At 39.3% G+C, this 23,494-nt stretch overlaps 2 protein-coding genes and 1 long non-coding RNA gene across 5 annotated transcripts; 1 reads left to right on the forward strand and 2 right to left on the reverse strand.

The window, feature by feature from the left end:
* Positions 1-469: 469 nt before the first annotated feature.
* On the reverse strand, positions 470-21,819 carry got1l1 (glutamic-oxaloacetic transaminase 1 like 1). Of its 3 annotated transcripts, XM_005457432.4 has the most exons (12): positions 16,458-20,709; positions 9,754-12,948; positions 8,990-9,347; positions 8,141-8,236; positions 7,060-7,241; positions 6,715-6,838; positions 5,170-5,214; positions 4,997-5,067; positions 4,731-4,881; positions 3,373-3,538; positions 3,047-3,189; positions 470-2,529 (listed from the first exon to the last, which is right to left on the reverse strand). In XM_005457432.4, exons 3-12 carry the CDS (start codon positions 9,162-9,164, stop codon positions 2,390-2,392), a joined length of 1,293 nt encoding a protein of 430 aa, XP_005457489.1. In that variant the 5' UTR covers positions 9,165-9,347; positions 9,754-12,948; positions 16,458-20,709; the 3' UTR covers positions 470-2,389. The 3 variants fall into 3 exon arrangements, with proteins under 3 accessions (XP_005457489.1, XP_019221169.1, XP_003452678.1); XM_019365624.2 differs by lacking the exons at positions 9,754-12,948; positions 16,458-20,709 and adding an exon at positions 21,712-21,819 and having other exon boundaries at positions 472-2,529; positions 4,997-5,214; XM_003452630.5 differs by lacking the exons at positions 8,141-8,236; positions 16,458-20,709 and having other exon boundaries at positions 474-2,529; positions 4,997-5,214; positions 9,754-9,769.
* Positions 12,875-14,886, forward strand: LOC112841824 (uncharacterized). Its single transcript, XR_003213213.1, has 2 exons — positions 12,875-13,007; positions 14,452-14,886. It is a non-coding gene; the product is annotated as an uncharacterized LOC112841824 (long non-coding RNA).
* On the reverse strand, positions 20,813-22,298 carry adrb3a (adrenoceptor beta 3a). Its single transcript, XM_025897018.1, has one exon. The coding sequence runs from the start codon at positions 22,106-22,108 to the stop codon at positions 20,813-20,815; it is 1,296 nt and encodes a 431-aa protein (XP_025752803.1). The 5' UTR covers positions 22,109-22,298.
* Positions 22,299-23,494: the final 1,196 nt, after the last annotated feature.

The raw sequence follows: 23,494 nt of genomic DNA on the forward strand, positions 1-23,494 counted from the left end.
TGAGCCTCAACTCTCGCGGCCCGGTACCAAACGACTCACGGACCGGTACCGGTCCAAGGCCCGGGGGTTGGGGATCCTGAATTAATGTATGTATCCATCCTTTACATTAGTGCCATCTTGTGGCCACAGTTGGATACTGTCACTGAAAGCTGTGTTTGTTTCATTCCAAAAGAAAACTGCAGCTATTTTGAGGGCGTGGCCATGTTGCATATTTTGGTATCGATCCGATACCAAGTAGATACGGGCCAGTATCGCCGATACCGACACCGATACTTTTCAATAAATAAGGTGGATGCGTCCTTGAATTGTTCAATCTCAATTAATTTTCATGACCTTAAGTGTTTTTTGTGATGTTTCCTTTTTCAATATTAGCATTATTATTATTACGGCTGGCAGCGGGAGAGCTGCAGCCATTGAATCTAGCGTTACAGCAACTGTGTGATTATTGTAAGAATTAATGATGCTGCGAAGCTACCGTGGTGGTTTTCAGTTACCATTTATTTATTTTTAAAAAAAATCTTAAAAAGTGCAGGCAAACCAGTAAACAAATTAAAACAAACAAGTACTGTTGAGAAACCATAATACAAAAATTACAATTAAAATTCTCAACAACAAAAACAACTGGTGAAAATATAATTAATATGTAAACAACTTAACAACCCCCAAAGCGTCTAAGTGACGTGACGGCGCAAAAGTGTGCCTAAACTGCAGGTCTATGAATGGGAGAGCAGCATGTGAGGCAAGCTGCTTTCACTGCTCTGAGATCAGTTACAATCTACGCTTCATACAGAAACACTGCTAGCATTAGCAAGTAAAAAATCTTCAGTGATTTAGCATCGTTAGCTCTTGCTAAGCGTGAAGAGTTAACAACTTCTTTAGTACATTAGCACGGAAACCATGATGGGGAGGGGACAGCAGCCCGGATCCTTTTCAGTCTAATAAAACAAGCTTTTTGAGAAAACCAGAGTGCTTACAGTCACTTCAGTGCCTTCACCCCCAAAGTACATCTGTGACTTGCTCAGTGTCTATAATCCAATTAGACCTCGCAAGTCATCAGATGCACATCTTTTAACTATTCTCAGAATTAGATCTCAGTGTGCTGAGGATGCTTAAAGTTGCTGTGTTCCTGTTCTTTGGAACGAGCTGCCTGCTGATCTGAGGTCAATGACAACTGTCTCACAGGTCTACATTTAATAACTGTGTGAGCATTGATTTGTATTTCTCTGTAACATTTTATTTTTATTGCCTTTACGTCATTGTAGACCTACACAGGTTTTTAAGTGTACATGTAAAAACCTTTTAAACGTACATAAATAAAAGTGACACTGACACTACACTATGGAGCCACTACTAAACGGAAAAAAAACATAATAATGATCACCAGATTTTGTGTGATATGTTCTGTGGATTCACCCATTCAAGCACAGAAACATACAAAACCTGCTTAAATTGACGATAACTACACTGAATAATGGGGTTGTGTGCATTGGCCACATGTGTATGCCTCAAATGGTGATGATGAGTTTAATTCATCAAAGAGTACATTTTATCAAATATAAACCAATATATTTCATATTACCTGACTTATGATAATCATAAAACTATGTTGGTTTTGTGCACCAGTGTATCTATATTTACCTTTTTCATGCAACTGTTAAGTAAGTAAGGGAATATTAGCCAAAATGAATGAGTATGAGTTCCTGATATGTGTGAGAACATTTTTTAAAAGCCAAAAATCACAAATTATAATGGGGCACCATTAGGGTCCAAGGTTAGCAGTACATTGACCTCAGAGGGTTAACAAAAATTTTATTTATCAATAACATTATCCAGACACTTTCATAATCACGTTCAGTTGAGAGGGCTATGAATCTAATATTTTTTCATTAAAGATGAACTGCTGCCAGCTGTCAGCCAGTAATTATGATTGAACTAAAGGCAAAAAGCTACCCTAGAAGTCCAAAACACACAAAGTCTGTCTAGCAGCTCTCGGTGACTAACTCTTTTTTATTTGTTTACGAATCTATTTTTTACTGAGGTGTAGAAACAATTTCTGCAAACATCTTCCATAAAAAGGAAAAAAAGTCGTTTGTTTTCTACACTACCTTCTGTTCAGATTCCACATATGTAAAGTGAGAATATATAAATATACACCTCAATCAACTCTTAATGTAAACAGACTGAACAGAAAAATCACTCCACAGCTCACAGCAGATCTCCTGATATGGCTGACCCAACAGAGCACTGGAAACATAAACATCCCTTTTTTAAGTAACATCTTAATTACACTTAACTTAAAAAGGAACATTTTAATGAAACGCTTGAAAGGTCCAAACTCATTGTGAAGCCCACTTTGACACAGATTTTGGATGCTGATAAAGCCGCGTGGTCAGAGTGAAGAGGTCAGAGCCAAATGGATGGACTCGGCTATATAGTCCAGGTTGCGGCAGTTGATTGCGCTCACGTTTAGACATCCGCCAGGGAGCAGGTACACCCGTCTCCTGTTTGACAGAAATTCTACTTGCTCACCTAAAAAGGCCAAAAAAAAGTCACAAAAAAGCAAAATGATGAAAGCTCATCAGCGTATCAACCTATGTTATCGTCATGTGAAGAAAATCTCTGTTTAAAACATGAATGTTACATAAAATATATCTTCAGCAGTTACGTTTTCAAGGTATATTTTTTAACCAAACTAAAATCACAAACAGCAATTCAGTGTACACTGATCAGGGTTATGGCCTTCGTATAAGCCATATGGGTGCATAATGTGTGCAATATGTCCGATTGAATAAGGGCATCAGACACTGATAAACTTTATGAATACATTAAAAAATTGTGTTGCAAATGCCAATTAGCTGTTTCAAAGGATCTTCCGGAGAATCGCGGCAAAGCAAGAGCTGAGAAAACTAATCATGAACATCAGACAGCATTTTATGTTATCCTTGTTCGAGGCTGATGCAGTGAATCATTTGTCCTTCTAGATTGTGAGAAACATAATTCTAAAAAAAACAGAGGGGGGACTGAAACAGTGCTTTTCAGTTCTTACCATTTAACCCTGTGCAGCAAAAGAGTCCACCTTGTTGAGTCAGATGGTCCCAGCGACCAGGAGTTCCCAAAAGCCTCATCTTTTCTCTTAAAATGGCTCTGATCAGCATACACCTTTCAACAATGTGCTTAACCTCTCCCTGCCTGGGAAACACAGTGAGAAAAATATATATATAATTCAATATCTGCACATTATGAAAAATGAGGGTGGAAAGGGGCGGGTATCCATAACATCAAGAGACACACAACACATGTACTGATAAAGCAGCAAAAGCTAATGTCCGGGCCGCATTCTTCAAATGCCAGATCATTTGCAGCATGTCTCACCACTCAACAAGATGGGCTGAGTTACTGAGCACTGTGGTGACAACATGCGCTCCTCCTACGGATGGCCTGGCCCACAGTGATCTCACTATTTTGTCAGCCTGAGACCGCACAGGCAGCAGGACGGAGTTCTGCTTTAAGACGCACAGGAGGTGTCCAACAGCTTCACCTGATGAAGGAAACAATATGAGCTCAGCGTGAAGAAATCTACAGAATGTCCCAGCAGCAGTGAAGTAACGTTATACTCTGCTGAAAAGAAATGCTTTGCATCAGAATACACAACAAGCCTGTCAGGTTTTTCTTTTTTTTTGGTAAATATTCACTGGATCACAAATGAAAGATTGCAAAGATGCTTTTAGATGAACATGAAGCAGGTTTAGTTCCAACTTTTTTGATTCTTTCTAACTTATGATTAAAAGATGAGCGTAGAAAAACAGCATATTTCATTTTCGACATTTCATCCCAGAGCCAATTACGAAGATCAGAGGAGCCCTTTCTAAAAACACGAGCTCCCCTGGAAACATGATTTGCAAAAGACTCTAATGAGGACATATGCATTTTTATTTTTCACAGGTACTTTCAGCTGCTTCCTTATTTCCCGAGGGGTCGCCGCAGCGGATGGATCCGCAAGTTTGATTTAGCACAGATTTGAAACCGGATGCAACCCTCCCATTTATCTGAGCGTGGGACCGGCACAAGGAGTACACTAGCTTGTGACCCCCTGAGGCTGTTTTGTTTTTCTCCTCCCTCCTTCACATGTAAGCAAATGTGTTAACCTCTGCAACGCAGAGCTGCATTTTTATTTTTTAGTCAAATTATATTAAAACCAGAAAAGTTTAATGTTGCAAACAAGCACCAACTCTCTCCAAGTGTTAAGGCTGCAAGTGCAACAACAAGTGCTTTTTTCCCCTTTTTTTGTTTCTTATTTATTCATATTCTTACTCACTTCTTCAACTCACACAACACAGAGAGGGTGCTCTTCTGACAGGTTAGGTGAAGAAAAAGTCAGGGAATGCAGCAACAATCCACAGTCACTGGAGCACACTGGATACATTTGAGCTCATGCATAGTACTGTTTTATGCACTCAGCAGAGTAAAGCTTGGCCTTTAAATAGTTTCCTCTCTATGGCTACTGAAGTCTGCCTTTTTCTGATGATGATGATGCTGGTTCAAAGATAAGTAAAAAGCTGCTCTTGTCAATTGTACCTTGAGTCAGTTCATTCAGAAAAGAAAGAGTTCAAACTGACTTTTGCATCAGCTCCAGGCAGCACAGTTGTTTTCTCACTGCAGAGTGCAGTGTTCATTTGTGCAATAAGCACATTTTGATAGGTGTGGCCCCTTCAGTGCACATATGTTCTCACCATATAGTCCAAAGCAATGGGAAAACGACTGAGCGCAGAGAAGCTCCATTCCCAGCGATGCACAGTGCTGCACAGGCCAAGCATCACGCTCCATGTCTCCACAGCAGAGTGCCTGTGTAGGCAGCAAGAGGAAGGGGAAAAGTCTACGCCTCTGTTGAAAAACAGTGCCAGGAGAGCAAATTAAATTAAGTATGAGTGAAAAGCTGCTTGTCTGATAAAAATAATTTCAGCTTCTGTCAGAGAGCATAAATGCACAAGTTAGTTACCGTAATGAGCCGTGTAATCACAGCCCATTGACTCTGAGAGAGGTCTGCTCCGGTCGGGTAGTGGGCAGACGCTGACAGAACAACAACACTATGCTCAGGAGCACTCTCCAAATCCTCCAGAAGCCTCTCCAAACAAATGCCCCGCTGCTTGTCATCCCAGTAATAATACTCACGGATCTCTTGGATCCCTGCTGCCTGGAAGATACCAGTCAATGAGTCTGCAGGGAGGATCAAGACAAAACATTATATTGGCTTATTAGATATATTAAAGCAGTACAAACCCCCGAAGATCAATGACACTTTCATCCGTAGCATGTACAGTCACAAGAAAAGTATGTGAACCAGGATTTATGAATTAATTACTCAAAAAATGTGGTCTGATCTTCATCTAAGTAATAACTAGTGACCGATGGAGCCCAACTTAATCAGTGTAATACAAGGCAAGCAGTTTCATATCTTTATTAAACACAATGAGTAATCACTCACAGCTCAGACTGAAAAAAGTAAGGCTCGGTTCAGTAACTCGTAGACTCTCTTATGGCAGCAACAGTCGCGGGTTTGCTGTAGAGGAATTTGGAACCAATTATCCTTACAAAAAGGTTTCAGGCCATGACACAGCATTTAAGTTGGATGAATTTTATGTCCTTGATTCATGCGTCTGCTTTCCATCATTCTCCTGTAAAATTTCACCAGATTCCATTAAAGCTTACATTTTCAATTCTACTTATGTAACAAAATGACATGGAAAATAATCAAATAACTTAAAGTCAGCATTTTGGGAAGAAGTGTTTTATGAGTCTAGGCTTAACGGCTGGGATGAGGTTTTGGTGTTGGCGTGTTCCTCCAAACACAGCATTGTGTATTTTGGCTCATCTGTCCATTGAACATTGACGCAAGTGTTGTGGATCACCTCGGATGACTGTTGTTTTATGTTAACACCATTATTATTCACTATTTTTCTTATTTTTCACACTTGAATAAAGATATAAGTCACAGAGCTCCATGCACGCATTTTCTGTGACAAATATTTATCTAATGATGTAGAATCCTTGACATTTTGTGTCCTTTATATATTCATTTTCAAAATCTTGTGTTGCTATGGACACAGCGCTGATTGTTTACAAATCATACTCTTTTGTAATTATTGGTGTGCATATGACTCATCTTCTAGTAATGCAGAGCTACATAAATACAACATAGGTTAGAGGAGCCAACATAAATATATAAACTATGTATGTATGTATATATATATATATATATATATTCTATTCTATTCTGATAGCAACATCAGGAAAGAGGAACTGAAGAAGAAGCTCGAGAAATACCAAGGGCTGAGAGAAGAGCTCAAAAAATGTGGGAAGGTGAAGGCAACAGTGGTCCCAGTGGCAATCGGAGCACTTGGTGCAATGACCCCAGAGCTGGGCAAGACACTCCAGCAGATCTCAGTAACAACACACTTGATCTGTCCAGAAGAGCGCAGTGTTATGAACAGATACTTCGCAGAACCGTCAAGCTCCCAAGCCTCTAGCAGGGGCTAAAATGGCTTGTTTCAGACATATATAATAAAGCCCTACACCCAGGCCCAGAATAAGATACACAAGATTTGTTTTGAACTGTGTATTATGCAAGGCAACTCCAAAATTACAATTATGTAACTGGAAATGAGCATAATTGGTCCACTTTAAATGCTGTTCAGTGGAAGCTGTTTTTTTATTCACCATCACAAGGGGAAGAGAGGTAAACCGGGCCACACCAGCAAGCACTGGGATCGTACCAGCACCTCAAGAGTTCAGCTCCAAGACGAACAGCAGCAGTAAAACCAGGAGTCTGGACACCTAACACCTGCAGCGAAAGCCAGGAAACACCAAGAGCAGAGTTATTGATATAAATGATGTTTGCTTGCTGATCTTCTATTGATTTATTCTGCAGTTACTTATAGTAATTTCAAATAACGTCTTTCCGAGTAATGACGGTGCTGACTGACTGCATGACCAGTCCCAGTTTTTGTTTTGTGCAAAATGAAGTTCAAATGAGTTGAGCTGTCTGTGTGTAGCTGACATTACCCGGTTCTCCACTATAGCCCTAGAATGCTTCCCAAGGGCAACTTCTGTGGCTTTCCTGGTGAATTCTCTCAGTCCAAGAGAAGAGGGATACTCAGGATGAAGAGTGGGGTCAGTGCTCAACTGCTGCTTTATTTTTCCAACCAGACGCAATTCAAAGGGCCTTCCCTCCTCACTGTAATACTCTGCAAAAACAGTGTATTGCAAAGAACAGGATATATTTAATCTGACACAAAAATACAATGCACCCTCAGAGCCTCCGCCGAAAAACTGAAATTAAAATCCCTGTAATAAGTGTGTTGCCTTCTAACAAGTGACAACAAAGAGTTAAAATGTTTAAACAAGTGCAGTAGTATCTTACGGTACAGATCATTTACTTGCAACATGCTCAAGTAATTGTGGCCTTAGCAGCTATTGCACTGTATGTGTCAGCAAAGGCTGAGAAAATTAGGTACAAAGCGAGGCAAGGACTGAGTTTCTAGCAGCTATTTCAAGAAGGCTCACGCAGAGCTTCAGCTGCTCTCTATTAGGCTCCAAGTAGCTGATTAAAGTGGGAGCAAACGCAACCTCCAGGCTTTAAAAAGCCCTTTCAAACACCCACTGGTACAATCTCATGAATGCTTCCTGTTTTTAGCATGGACACAAAATATAAATGTTGAAGGCCATGACTGGCAATTAATGATTTTACTGAAAATCTTAATGTAGTGCTCACCGGGCTTTCTATAAAGACATGAGTATACAGTGTCTTATGCACTGAATATCTTCTTCAGTGTATCTTATTACACTGAATAAGATATTGAGTGGTGACTGGCACACCAGTCCTCTGCTCAGATTAGAATCTGAGGGAGCCACACACTGTATATAGCAGTCTTTTTCTTTCTGCTCACATATTGCCTGCCATAATGCGGCTCACGTATTTCCAGCTACATTGCAGAACTGTAGAGGCACATTACATTATATTTGCAATAAAGCAAGCCTGTAACAAAAAACTAAACAAAAACAAAAATAATAATAATAATGATATCTTAAAAGCATGTCACTATTAGGGGACATAACTGTAACACAGTTCTGTGATCACACTTACTCTGCACATGCTGCTCATGGATTCTCTGTCTCTGCCTGTGCAAGATGTTCGCAGTTACTTTACTTCTGCAGAAACATGCAGTGGTTTTATCCCTACCTGTTAAAATTTAACATGGACAACATATGCTAATATAGGTGCTGCTAACTAGAAAAGGACAACATGGATAACATATCAGTGCCATATTGCAAAAGGCAGAATTGCTTGTTTGTGTGTATTTATGAGACACTATACTGGTGGCATTTATCCACAAAGTGCAATCAAACGGCACTTTGTGGATAAAAGTTATATATCTAAGTTTATTTTATTAAAAAGTAAGTATAAGTAAGTAAGTAAGTATGTCATTCAATGTCTGCGTCTTTGATCTTCACATCTGTTAATAGCTGTTGTCTATATTAATGTAAGTTTGGTAAGTTTGGATCTGACTCATGAGATCATCAGTGCATCTGAGTAAAGTGTACTTTTGTAGTTAATGTAGTTACCCCTAGAATAGTGGTTTAAAAAAACCTGCGGTATTTTTCTGGGGGGAGGAGTAGAGATTACTAACTAGATAGAGATAACATAAACATCTTTTTAAAATTAAATTAAAATTAAATTTGAAGTTGCACAATTTCTGTGATGACTTTGAACATTCTTTCTGTTTGGGTTATATCATATATATATATATATATATATATATATATATATATATATATATATATATATATATATATATATGTATATATATGTAAGGCGACTAGTTTATTTTAAGTAGTTATGAAGGAAAATGTTAACAAGTCCACCCTCTCTCTCTCTCTCGTGTTTTTCTGTTAAAAAAAATAAAATAGAGCCACAACTCTTTATAAGACTCACCTCTGCCTGCCAGATCAACTTTCCTGGCCTGGGTATCTCTGGCGAAGGCGGATAACAACCTTGTTTCGGGACTCACTGCTGCGTTGAGCGTATTGGTAAACACTGGGCGATGACCTCCTGGGTCTCCATTTTGGCTGACCCCTTTTTCATCAGGGCTGCTGCCGGGTCGGCTCATCTTGGAGGCGGTCAGACAAATCAGACCGGGAGCTGCGAACCTTTTGTTTGGGCACTGTTGCCAAGCTACAGCACATATTTGGATTCTGTGGCCCAGGCAACGGGGATAGATGAGTTTGTCGCTCCCTAATGTGTGGCTCCGGTGAGTTTACTTTTGCCATGACGGTAAGCCATCAAAGCCACACTGGAAAAAAAAGGATGAGCTATTATCAGTGAAGACCCAGATGCATCTTTAGCTTCTAACACGGACAACACGCTAGTCTAAAGCTCAGCCTCGTGTCCTTATTAAGGCTTGTTTAGGAGCTTGGCTTGTAGCCGCCACAAATTAGCCCTATTGCAATACACAAAAAAACGAAGAAGAAAACAAGAGGCCTTGCTCGTTAATTGTACAACAGTGTTTTGGGTCATATATATCTGCAGATGAGGCTATTTCCTGCATCCATGGCTTCCACTCATCCATTTCTTATATGTTTACTCAAATGCATTTATTTTATGACATTTATCCCACTATCATTTTCACAGATCAGACTAGTCTTTATGGTGGAGTTCATGTATAATCTGAATTGATAAGAAATTGAAGTTCCGTGCACCATTTTCCTCCTTGGAAGCCAACTGAAATCCAGCGTGCAGTGTAAAGCCCTTCAGGCTATTACTGTGCTCCTGCATAATACTGCTGGGAAATAGTGATTTCCTTCCAGGCAGCGAACTAAGGAAAGAGCCATTTCCAAGGGATAAAGAGGTAGCAGCGAATATTGCATTAAATGAAATTGCAGAATCAAAGTAAACATCTGATGGAGGTGATAAGTGAGCCTGGCTTTGTAGTTCACTTTATGAAGCTGGAAATCGCAGATAACTGCACTAGATGGCAGTAGATGGCCAAATCAGCCATCAACTCTTGTCAACTGGTTGACTTGGAGTTAGAGATGCTCTTGTCCAGCCTGTCCAGTCCTGGTTCTTATAGGTTACATGACAAAAACTTTCGTTTTTTTTCCAGGAAAGAAATAGAAAAAGATTCCAAAAATGTAAGCTTTAGGAGGGGAATTGGATTCTGGTCTGTTCACAAAGCTGTTGAATATTTTTACCCTTGCCCCTTTTTTTAAAAAACTAATTTTTCTTTGTGTGATTCTCACAGAAAACACATGGGTACAGTCATTTTATCCCAGGGAGTGACAACAAAAATTCTACCTTTGACTTTGTCATTTGCTGGATATTTGAGCCTCTGGGTGTTATTGTTGAAGTTGGAATATTTCTGTGAAGTCAAATTGTTTCTGAATGCCGAGTTGGCCTCTGAAGCAAAAACGAACACACAGATAAAAGAAAGAAAATGTGACAGAGACAGACATTTAGAAAGAATAAAAATGTCGACGATGTTGACTCTGACTCTGGGAAAAATACCTGGATTCTTAAATCTACTCCCGTCAAGAGGCTGTTAGTGAGAAAGACGCCGACACATTAGACGGAGTAAGCTCGGTTGGTGCCTTGGTCACGCTCCCACGTTGTCAGGAAGAGTTCATGATAGTTGATTACATTAAAGATGCAGCTGACACAATTAGATTTAAGAAACCTTATCTGGTGACTGTTGAAGTCCAAGTTTAGTGTCAAAGGTTTTTGTTTTGTTTTTTCATTTATCTGAAGCAGGTTCTAAAAATATCCTGAAGAAAACTGAGCTACACGTCTCAGACACTGGCTGTGGACTTGCTTGTGTAATTGAGAGTGAAAGTCATTTAAACTTCCAAGCAGATCCAAGAGTGCCTCAGTCACATTTAATAGTAAAAGCAGAAGAAGAAAAAAGGATTTTACTGAATTCATTTTCTTATATAGAATATTTTCCTAATCAGATGTTCTGCCTCTGTTTTTATAGTCTTTTTTGTTTCCTGTACTTGTATCTTATCAAACCCTCCCAGTTGTACTTTAAGTGGTGGCTTTTCCCTCAAAAGTTTAGGATTGATTTCGGTCTGATACCACTCATGGAAAACATTGGAACAGGAATCAGCTGGTAGGAATGTGGCTTCAGACAGGGTCATTATTTCCATTCTGAGTTGTTGTGTGGCTTTTTTTTTTCTCTCTGAATGATATTTTTGGTAGTCACACTGCGCGTCTGGCAGGGCTAATGTCAGTTTCGGCTTATTTTCAAATGTCTTACGTTCTGCTCTTGGTTTATTTTTAAAGTCCCGAATCTTGTAAATTCCTCTCATAACAAGGAGATGTTGCCCGCTCAAACAGTAGCCAAAGCCAGAGATGACAGTAGTTTAGATAGTGGGAGGATTACTTAAAATAACATTTCAATAATGCATTGTTTAGATTTGTGTCTTGAGCTCATATCAACAGTAGTTTTACTTGCTCAGTGTTGTGGAACATGGACTTGTAGAGTGAAGGTCGGGACCCTCAGGGCCTCCCAAGATAAATCCGAGGGGCCATAAGTAGATCAAAGGGTTAGGAAAAGGGGAAAAAATATTCCTGTTCACAAAACTGTTTATTTTTCCTGACTTTTTTCCTTTTTTTTTCTTGTGAAAGTACTTCAAGTACTAAACTTTTGCATCTACAGGATCAAAAACAAACCCGCTTCAAATGAAGCCACCTATGAAAGATTAAAAAGAATTAAATCCCTCTTAAGTCATTGTCTGTGATGATTACATACAGCAAAAGTTAATAATAATAATTATTATATTGTTACAGTCATTTGTTGTTTGCTTCCAGAGTGGTGAGTTTGCACAGAGCACGCATGACCAATTTTACACAGTTTTAAAATACTTTATTTTTCAATGCAACAGATGATGTTATGTAAAATCACACCACAAGCTGCCTCATGACAATGAAGTAATACATAATGTGGGCAGAAGGTTTTCTGTGCGTGTGGACATTTCAGGGGACGGTGTTGGGCTCATACTGTGGCCACAAGCCAAAGAAAATAAACTAGCAGCACGGCATGTTGCAAATGCTGCTGTGTTTACCTGCAGATCGTAATACTGTACCTTGTACAAGGACATACCCATAAAAAGATTCTACACGGCGTGATGTTTGAGGCATCCAGACGTAAGGTTCTGTCATCCATTATTCGTAGCCATGGCACAACTTAACATAGACATGGGCTTTTAAATCCCAGTTTCACTGTTGTGTGCATACAGACTCAAAACAGAAACATTAAGACTTTAAGCAGACACAAAAATGGAGTATTTCTATTCATAGTTCTTTGGTTAAGCTGATATTAAACTGAAAGGTTTTTGTGATGAAAATGTTTCTACAGTGAAGACAGGCTTGCCAGAATGATCGCTTAGTCGAGTTTGCTACAGGTTCAGTGTATCGTCTTTACATAACTTACCAGATAATATACTGTACAAAAATTAGTTTATACTGACATTTTTGAAACCACAAGCCACGTGACACTGTGTCCATGTACTGGAATGCATTTCAGTGTTGATGTCAAACACTGTCAGTCTGGAGCAGAGAGCCTTTTTCCAAACAGTACGTAGAGGACTCTGGGAGGTTCATCCGTGATGCCACCTAATCTCGGCTGTACGCCAACAAACAAACAAAAACAACAAAAAAACAGTCACAGTGTTCCCATTCAGACCGAATCATCTGTTTCTCCACAGTCAATCCAGTCATGTCTTTGGGGCTAGCTTCATTCTGCTGTGCTTTTCAGGGCTGCGGATTGAACTTTTCTGTAGCTTTTCTTTGCTGTTTGGTCTCAGACTTTGCAGAAATCACAGTAACAGCTGGAAACGCAGTTCGCTTCAGTAGATTGACATTTCACTCTTCATCTGTCCTGTTCCTGCAATGTGAATCTGAAAACAGATGGATATATTAGCATCCAGCGTTTCCGTGACAAAATCCGTACCTATTGGTAAGATAGCATCACATGGCATTGTGTTGTTTTAGGTTGTCTCTTAGTAATGAGTATAAAATGTCTAAATATACCACACCTGGGATTATGTCACTTGCATATTTTCCATTTTCATTTTGTCTGCTTTAAATAGAAGCCTTATCTGTATTGAAAAGTACCTGATATTCGAGACCAGATTACTATCGTGTCGTGAATCGCCTCATATTTTTGACTTGGTGTGCAGCCATGTGTTATGTGACCGTACAAACTGAGCTTTTCTGTGTTTCTGTATGACTTGTTGGTTTGTGTCGGTCACGCCCTGCACACCATTTTAGTTTTGATCAGATAAAGAAGGACTCCGAGACAGCAGCCGCTGTTTGTTGTCTTACAGGTTATTTGTAAGTATCTCGGTGTTTTCGTGTTCATTGATATCATCGCTGCACCTCTTCCCTTTTATTTATTTTTTCTTCCTAATTACAGAAAGTTACTGCATAGTTGCCCTCATCATTCTGTCCTTTGTGAAACTTCTTTTCCCTTAAACAAGACAGGAATTCTGATGCTATCACTTCTGCTGTACATGTCTCCACAGGAAGACATAATCTACCTTCCACTGGAAGCTGCACAGAAATGCGAATGCTTATAGGGAAGAAAACAGCTAGCATACAGTTTACAGTGTGGTTTCATCAGAACTCCTTTCTTACTTTATGTACTGCTGGAAAGTGAAATCACTGTTGTCTACTTTGTGTCTTGTGGCTTCAGTGTGTGGTATTTGGGTGGTTTAACCCCCTGAGCCTCAGATGATCTACATTTAAAAAACATCTGCACTGTAGTCGGCAACAGCTGCAAAACTCTAAAGCCAAGATAAGCAGCCTTGCGCTTTATGGATAAGAGACGCTTAGTAGAATTTTGAATGCAATAGGTCTCCTTTTTCCTTATCACCAGTCCAGAGTGAATTCGAGAAACCGTCATGTTTTTCAAGCCTTTTTTTTTTAGTCTTTATGCGTCTTTCCACCTGGAACCTGGTACAGGGGACTCTGGGGTCAAAAGGAGTTAATGGGGAAAAACTCCAAGAATAGTAGAGCCAAAGAGCTATACTTAAGTCAGTTATTTTGAATTACAAAACCACAGATATGTGTGCAGATATTCTGTAGCCTCCATTAAAGCTAAAGTAGCTCAGCTCATCTTAAGTTAGGGAAAATCCATTCATCATATCTGACATGTGTGTTTGCTGAATCTGAAACTGCCTTTATATAGCAGGATACGATTCACTGTTAAATGCAAATAGAAAGTCCTTAGTTAGTTTCTTTTTAGACAATAATAGTTGTGCAGTTTATGACTTTCAGTTTCTACTAAATGCAACAATGACAGTTTTGTTACAGACTATTTTTTCTTGTTAAAATATTTTTCAAAGCAGCCAAAGCAAAGCAAATCCCTCCATCCATTCTCTTCTGCTTATCCACTTTAGGGTCGCAAGGGACCGGAGCCTATCCCAGCTACCACAGGGAAAGAGGTGGGGTACAGCCTGGACAGGTCGCCAGCCTTTCACAGGTCTAACACACAGAGACGGATAACTATTCACATCTATGGGCGATTTGCAATCACCAGTTAACCTCACTAATTCCACATCATCGGACTGTGTGGGGAAACCAGAGTACTCGGAGAGAGGCATGCAAACACAGGGAGAACATGCAAACTCCACACAGAAAGGCCCCAGCCAGATGGTGGATTCAAACCCAGGACTTTAACAGTGCACCACCATGCTGCCTACAAGAAATCACATTTACAGTAACTGTCTTTTTTTAAAAACCTTATATTTAGCTGCCCTGTTTTTTTTTTTTTGTTTGTTTTAAATAGATAAATACAAAGTCTGAATCATGTAGTAAAATTAAATACAACTAACACAAGTTTCAACTGGTCACACGGGGATTCATTCTGACAGAGATACACAAGCACGCATTAAAAACGCAATGATGTATTTAAAATATAGATCTATCTGTGCAGCCATTAGAGTACATGTCAGCCAAGCAGCTACACTAACCTTGGGCACAATAAGTAGAAATACATATATAGTGGATATACACACACACACACACACACACACACACACACACACACACACACACACACACACACACACACACATATATATCTCAAAGGCCCTGCTACTGAACCTATTGAAAGTCTTTATTATGGGGCATTTGTTTTAGCTATGTTGTGGGGATATTTAAAGATTATTGCTTTTTTTAAAAATCTGTTAAAACCTTAAGAATTTAGAGTTGCACTGTTGTCAAGTGTCCCAGATGCCTCCATTTAAAGATGTTGCAGTGTTATTGTTTGTGATATCAGCCAGGGTTAAAAGGGAGTATTGGAGGTTTCCCACAGGTCAATACCACCATGTTTTGTGTTTCCCTGCTCCATGTTTTATGCTCTCTTAGGCCTCAGCTTGCTCTAAGCTATCTAAGTGCATATTATGGAACAGACCCAATTAGCATAGCGCAGGGAGGGCTTTGCATTACAGGGTTCACAGCACAGAAAAGAAAACAAGCATTTGTGCATGTTGCTCCCGAAGCAACTTCAAAACCCTAAGTGGATTCAACGCGTTTCACTGCAGTCTGTTAATGTGCAACACCATTTTTAGCTTGTTTCTAACAGGCTGCAGAGTATGTTGCATTGAACTTCTGGATCGACACACTTAACTACTTAACACAACACAGCCGAAATATGTGTTTACACAGTTTTAAAATTGTCTACAATTACTGCCTACTATATTTTACACTAACAACATGTCCATTAATAAAAGTCAGGCGCTCTTGGAGAATACGGCATACATGTGTGGGTAATTATATGTACATTTTTAGCTGGCATAACGATACAGTTTGTTCTAGTAAGACACACTTAGTCACTTATAGTAGGAACCTGAAATGTCAGACGTATAAACAAAATGTCTTTTTACATTTGCTAAACTCTAAGTTGTTAACTTATATATGTCAGAGATATTTACAAGATCCTGTGGAGCCTCTTGTATGGACTTCAGTAAGTCGGCATTAGTACTGGAAATGGCATTCGTCATATGTTCTGTGGAGTACTTTGCTGTTCACAAGTTAAAAATATGAACATATATTCAAATATGCACAGCATAAGTGTAAACACTGCCGGTACTTAAATTAAATACTGCGATTAAACTCAGTACAGTCATCTTTTTAGTTGACTTGCTCTACTCCCCATGTTGCCTGCATGCTTGTTTCGTTTAATAATATGCACTTGAGTTTGCTGATTGCGGATAGTTCCTCTCGGCTTAGCGCAAAGGCTTGTGGGACTGTTAATCTTTCATTTCCAATCACTCAGCAGTGTTATGACTGTTAGGACTTTGATTGCTGTGTATGTTTGATGTGGTTTCTGATGTTTGCATACCCACACAGAACATTGTTAAGGTTTAGCTTGGAGACAGGCCGTCGTGACCTAGACTCTTACTGATTAATGACTTCCACTCAGCGTTCACGTTGAGGGTCGGTTACTATCAAAGCAGCACTCCTGTACCTCTGCGGAGAATATGGATTTTGAAATGTGACAAAAAATGAAATTATATACAGTCAGCTTGCTCAGCTATACTAAAAAGGTAATATTCGGTCTTTCACAAATGTATTTTCCTAAGCTTTCCACAGCTCACTCGCTGTGGCATATCTGTTTACATAAGATCAGGTGTTACTAAAAAGTGGTACTGCTTGATTGAAGTGTTTTACACTTGTAATATTATCCTAACTTGTGATTTAACTTTACTTATTCCTACAGAAATGAGTTTGAACACTTTTTGAGTTTCCTACATTGTAAGTGTACCGTATTTATTTGACTTTTCTTGCATCACTTTATTTCATATTTAACCTGATACAGTTTTATTAAATCCAATGCCTTTGAGTCTTTAATACAGTGGTGTCAAATATGTGGCCTGGGGGCCAGAATTGGCCCACCAAATGCTCCAATCTAGCCCACGGGACACATTTTTTAAAAATGTGAAGGAAGACATAGATTTTTGACTATGTCTGACTATGACTAAGTTTTTGCTCCTGACATTGTCATTCATACTACAAAAAAGTAAATGGTGTGTTATTTAAATGTTGCTAAACATTTAAATAACAGAAAATTTCAGTTTTTTCACCATCTACAATAGAAATGACTATTTGTGTTATGGTGGGTAAACAGTAAAAAACTAAATAAATAAGATTTTTTAAAAATGGGGAAAATATTTGTTTTCTTATTACAGAACAGTCTAGAGATTCTGGGGGAGTGAGCCCCCAGAATCTTTTTTTGTAATTTTGCACATTTATTTTTTACACCTTAAACCCAAAGAGTCATGCTGACCGATTATTTCTATTGATGACGACAGTATTTCTTTATCATGCAGGAAAAAGTGAAACATGCTGTTTAAATACTGAAACTTTTTTACTCGTTCTGCCCAGTTAAGGTCAAAGTGGGCTGCATGTGGCCCACAGTGTAAAATGAGTTCCACATCCCTGCTTTAGTACGTCTCTTGAAAATTCATCTGTGTTGCCCGAGCAGTGTGGACTTTTTTAAGATGGCAGCACATACTTGTGTGGCTTTTGTAAACCTGCAGGTATATTAGACCTGCACAGGAGAGCTCTATGTTTCTGAATCAGTCTATCAGACATCTAACAGACGCCATAATTTCTGCGCCACATACGCAAAGTACTTTAGTCCACAACCTAGTTGGCTGCTGCTCTTTGAAATCAAATGTTCCACTCTCTGTTAACTTAATTTTAATGTTCTCAGTGATGGATAAACTGTGCTAACAAACTTGCTCTGCTTGTAATACGCATCACTGCCTTTCAGATACACGAAGACTTACCTCTCGTACGCATATTAGGGCTAATGTTAAGAGAAACAAGGCAGATAAAAACAAAAGGAGACACAGAAAAGGTAAGCCTTTAACCCTTAGTCATGAAGCAAAAGGAAGGGTGAGAAAGCGCTTCTCTGACATTACAGAGAGATGTTTTGAAGAGAATCCTTGCAAAAGTGGTCTTGTCATACGCCACAGCGTTACGTGACAGAAGCTGATGGTTGGTCTGGATGTTGATGAGGGCATCGCTGATATGCCAGCATGTATTTCTATGAAAACAAAGTAACTATTGATAATCTCTGTTCTGTGAAGTACAGCCTAGTAACCATTCATGTCAGTGGTTGGGCTTTGCTTTTTGTCTGCTCTGGGTTACATCAGCTCCTGACTTAACTAACCTTGTTGTCCCAGGGTGAAAAGGAAACATGCTGCTCTACTGCTCTTTTGTATCCTTTGAAATAGATGGGGAAACTGACAGGGATTACTGTGCGGAGGTCCACAGTCGCTTATGATGGCGACTGAAGCAACAAATTTGTCAGTGAACAGGCTGTATCTGGAACAGTTTGTCATATTCCTTCATTAAAGCGGTCTTTGAGCGTTGGAGCTGTCAAAGTCATTCTCGAACGGCTGGTCTCACTTACATTTGTAATCCTGCTGAAAGCGTGCGGTGAGTCTGCTGAGCCTTCCCCTTGGGGTGATTTACTACTGAACACACCAGGCTCCTTTTATGGATGGCTTTTATATGCTGCTAAATGTCTCCTGTTTTGTAGCCCCATTGATTATGTCTGTAAAATTCCACTGAGGGGATGTCATTAAAGGGGAAGAGAAAAATAATTTATAGTGTTCAGGGTAAATATTTAAAATCAGAAGCACGGCCCTTCCATAAAAGTGGATCAGTCATGGGAATTCATATGTGGCACAGAGTTGTGCAACTTACTAAATCAAATTTACCAACATAAAGTAATTTTTTTCCCCCCACATTTGTACGTGCGCGAGTTTAAATTTGAAGTCAAAAAATGCACTGTAACCTGAAACACTGCATTTGTAAAACTAAATCTACATGCAAAAGTTAATGCAAGAGCTTGCAATAAAATTTAGTAATCATAAATATTGGCGACAGCAACTAAACACAGTGATGAGATATTTTACGATCCTTGCAGTGCAGGTGTTGTAAGTGAGTTAGGGCCTTTGTCTTGTCTTCCTTTAAGACAGTACGACACTCAAAATAACTTCACTAAGAAATCTTCTGAATATTCAAGTTTTTTTTAAGTTCTTTTGTTAAAATGATAATTGATCAGTTAGTTCATAATTCAAATTGATTAAAAAATGTAATTAAATTATGTGAGAGGTATAATTCTTGCATAAACACTACATAGATGATGCCATAACTTATAATTTCGCCTACTATTTTTATCTGTGAAAGACCTGGTTTCAACTCGGGGTTGTGCATTAGGGTAGTAATGAATTGAATATTGGGCTGCCCACCTACACTTAGAGCGTGTTAAGGAGAGCGTTCTCATTGGCTGTCACTCTTGTAAACAGTCTCTCGAGTTTTGAGGGAAGTCTTGTGCATAAGTGATAAAGATTTATCTGCTGCAGGGGTTGTTGGGCTGGGCACACTGAGGCCCACTGACAGGCACACACACTAATATGTGGAAATGTTCTCAAATGTACCATGCAGTTCTCCGAATCAGACTTTTGCGCAACGCCCACTGGGTTTCCAAAGCCTCTTTACACACATTTTTGGCCTTACCAAAGTATTTTTAGATGACATTTTTTAAAAATAAAAATTTACAATTATGACACTTTCTAGAAAATACTATTTTAATTAATTCAATAATTGCATTGTTTTTTAATCTCTATGACCTACAAACCTAGTAGCCACACGCGCATACTACCAGGAACTGTGCTGTGCACATCTGTTAGTTATTTTTACCACCCTGACATCAGCTGAGTTGAAAGATTGATTATAGGTAGCGTGGCGCAATAAGCAATACAGGTACAGTCCTCAAAGGGTTATTTAATCATGCATGAAAAACAAATGTAAAGTTTCGCTTGTATGTTTGAACTTTTACAGTAACACTTTAAGAGCCTAACAGCTGCCAATACTTCTGAAATTATTTATTATTCTGCACTGTTATTCTCAATATGTTTTACTTCTGGACTATAGCACAACGGTGTAGTAGAACATGTCTAAATATGGATTTCTGCTTTTATTACGTTTCTTTTATTGTCAAACTGCAAAGAAAAAAAATCAAACACATTTTATTTGTGGTCCTGGGATTTTTTTTAAATGGCTTTAAACATGTTTATGACAACTTAAAACTGGGCATATCAACCATAATACAAAAAGAAAAAAACAAGAAAAATGATTTTTAATTGTAATATTGTAACATGTGATGAAACACAGCCTAAAGAGGATTTTAGTAGCAAGTGATGAATGTTTCAAACATTAAAGTATATTTTTTAAATGTGATATTTCATTAATTATAATACTGTTTTTACTGTATGCAACTGTCACAATTCTCAATTGATAGAGATAAATTTAGCCTTTTCATTAAAAATAGGATGATTTTGACCTTCAAATATATATTAATTGAATCTCTGATTTACCTCACTGTCCTTTAAATGCAACAGAGTACCACAAGTGTCCTCACACAAACTAAACTGGAGTTTTATAAATAAGAGAACCTAATTCTATATTGAGATGATTGCCCCTGTACATGACAGCATTAAATATTGCTAGTTGTTATTGTTCTTAAACTCTGACTGTGCATCTCAGACTTGGGGAGGTAGAATTTTATATCATATATAAGTATTAGTACATACTGTACATACTTATTACTTAGTATTATGTAGTGTGTATATATATATATATATATATATATATATATATATATATATATATATATATGTGAACTTTCACCATTGTTTTAAGCAATGACTGCTTAGTGAAATAATAAAGAGATAAATGAACTCACAACGTGGTTTCTGGCTCCGAAAAGTCACTGTACTGTGTGCAGCCGTTGGACTGTGGAGGACCGGGGGAAGTCTCTTCACTTCTGCTGCTTCCCTGTGTACTGGCCAGGCTGTCACTGCCCTCAGTCCTACTGGTTGAAGTCTTCTGAAAAGAGCTAGCTGTGTCTGACTCAGCTTCCCATAGAAAGCAGGGGCAGCGAGTCCGCAGTTCTTTATAAAAAGAATTGATCCACAGAGTGGACATCCATGGGCAGCCCATCAGGTTCTTGAACGCAGTGCGAAACTCTGGAGTCCTGCAGTAGATGATGGGATTGAGGCCAGAGTTGATATAACCAAGCCAGTTTAACAGTCGAAAGAGTTTTTTATCAGGAACTAATTTGTTAAAAGAATTAATGATATTGGCGACAAAGAAAGGCAGCCAGCAAACAGTGAAGACCCCCATGATGATGCCCAAAGTCTTCAGGGCCTTGTGCTCTTTGACAAGTATTAGCCGTGACGGCCTGCGTTTGGTACTCTTGCTCCTCGCTGCACTGTTGTAGTTGCTGGACGATGACGGCGTATTGTTGACCTGGGGGCCAACTTGTGCCTGTGGTGTTGGATATTCATTTTGGAAGCGCATCCGACTCTTATCTATTTGCTTGACCTGCCGGGATGCTATTAAATAGACTTTTGCGTAAACAAATATCATTATGAGCAGTGGAATGTAAAAAGAGATTATAGAGGATATTATAGCATAGGTCTTGTTGGTCACAAAGTCACAGCATTCGGGATCTTTATAGCACTCCCTCGCCAAATCATCACTTTCGTCTCTCCATAACGGAGTCATTATTGGTATAAAGGAAATCAGTGCTGACACAACCCACACTATACAAACTATTATTCTGGCACGCCACTTACTGAGCAGAACTTTGTGTCGTAGCGGTCTGGTAATGGCTATATACCGATCCACTGCTATGACACAAAGTGTCTCACAGCTCGCCGTCACACAGAGGACATCAATAGAAGTCCAAAGGTCACATAATGATTCAGTAAGTTGCCACTTATCTGTCACCACAACAGTGGCCCCAGGAGGCACGACGAGGACCCCCATGATGAGGTCCGCACATGCTAGGGACATAATGAAGATGTTTGTCGTTGTTTGAAGCTGTGGAGTTCGTGCTATTGCAATGATGACCAGCAGGTTTCCCACCACTATGATGAGTATGATGAAGACCAGAATAACGATGATCTCTTTTCCCATGGGTGCATATTCGCCTGTCGTGTTCAGTGAGGATGATGTGTTAGAAATGTTCATCTTTGCTTAGTCAGGGAACTTAGTCACAAGAGGTGGAAAGTGTTAGATTTTCACATCAAAGTCAGCACAACTGAGGGACTGCAGGAGCCTCTTGCAAGCATCATACATACGATTTTACAAAAGTCTGAGGTAGTTTGTCTCACTGAACAGTGTCTTTTCTGTGCAGTTAGTGATCACATTTCACACCTTGCGAGTCTTGTTTGGCAGTGCTCAGAAGGGAGTAGCAGTGGCTCGTCATCACCTCCGAAGATGTTGTTTCTGGAAGTTTGTGCAGGCAACAAAAACACGTTCTCCAGAGAAAAGATGAATCCAAACTGTCCGCAAAGCCAACACGATACTGGTTCACGCAGTTTCAGCCCTTTCATGAATCCAAGGAAAATGTCAAAATATCAAGTAAAAAAATAAAAAGTTTGGGAGAAGAAAAGCCAGCCTTTTCCATTTAAATACGTCCACTGGAATTAGTTTTGTCGCAGGATCATGCCTCAGTGCCACACTTGGACTGTTTGGAGATCAAGCAAACAGTGACGCTGTTACAAGAACCACCAGAGTGCACCAGAGCGGCTGGCCGATCTTTCTTTTGGTCTCTCTCTCTCCCTCTCTCACTCTCTCTCTCTCTTGCAGTGCAGGTTGCCCAAGATTGTATTGGCTGTAATCACACCCTGGCTGAAGGCAGAGGGGAGGAGTTAAAAAGTGTGCCTGTGTGTCAAAGCCATACAGGGATCTGTACCCTGATAGAACCACACACATGTGAACAATCACACACGCAGACATAAAAACAGGAGTGACAAATTAAAGGAAAAACCAGCACAGAGCATCTTAAGGTGTTGAGGCTGACCTCATGCAGCTTAAATGCTTCTTGGAACTGATTCTCCAAATATCTGAAGCTCTGCTGGAGAGATGCACTCCATTCACATAAAGATATTTCCCCTCATTTGGTATTTTGATGGTAGGTTTTGGAAAGCGCTTTCTAACTTGTCAAGTTTTAGATTGTGCTACTCAGTGAGCCTTGGTGCCCTGTGAATTGAGGGATCGTCATACTAAAAGAGATGACATAACTAACTTGAGGATAGAAGTGTTTCATCACAGCACAAAGAACAACTCGGAACAACTTTTTTGGTTTGTCAATGTAACCTAGACGAGAGTAGGACCAAACTACTCAGAGAGCCACCAGATCCTCTCACTTAGGCGGTCAAAGGTTCAGGTTTTTCTTTTATGTGTCATCCATCTGTATAAGCAGGAGCAACAAAGTACTCCTGTGTGACAGCAGGTAAAATGTGCAACAACACATCAGGTTAATGCTACAAAATTGTAGGGTTAAAGGTAAACGATGACGAATGGCTCTTTAATGCCACTTTTGTTGTGTTGAATGTAACAGCTATGCTAAGC

This window comes from Oreochromis niloticus, linkage group LG12 (genome assembly GCF_001858045.2).
Source record: "Oreochromis niloticus isolate F11D_XX linkage group LG12, O_niloticus_UMD_NMBU, whole genome shotgun sequence".
NCBI classification, from domain to species: Eukaryota; Metazoa; Chordata; class Actinopteri; order Cichliformes; family Cichlidae; genus Oreochromis; species Oreochromis niloticus.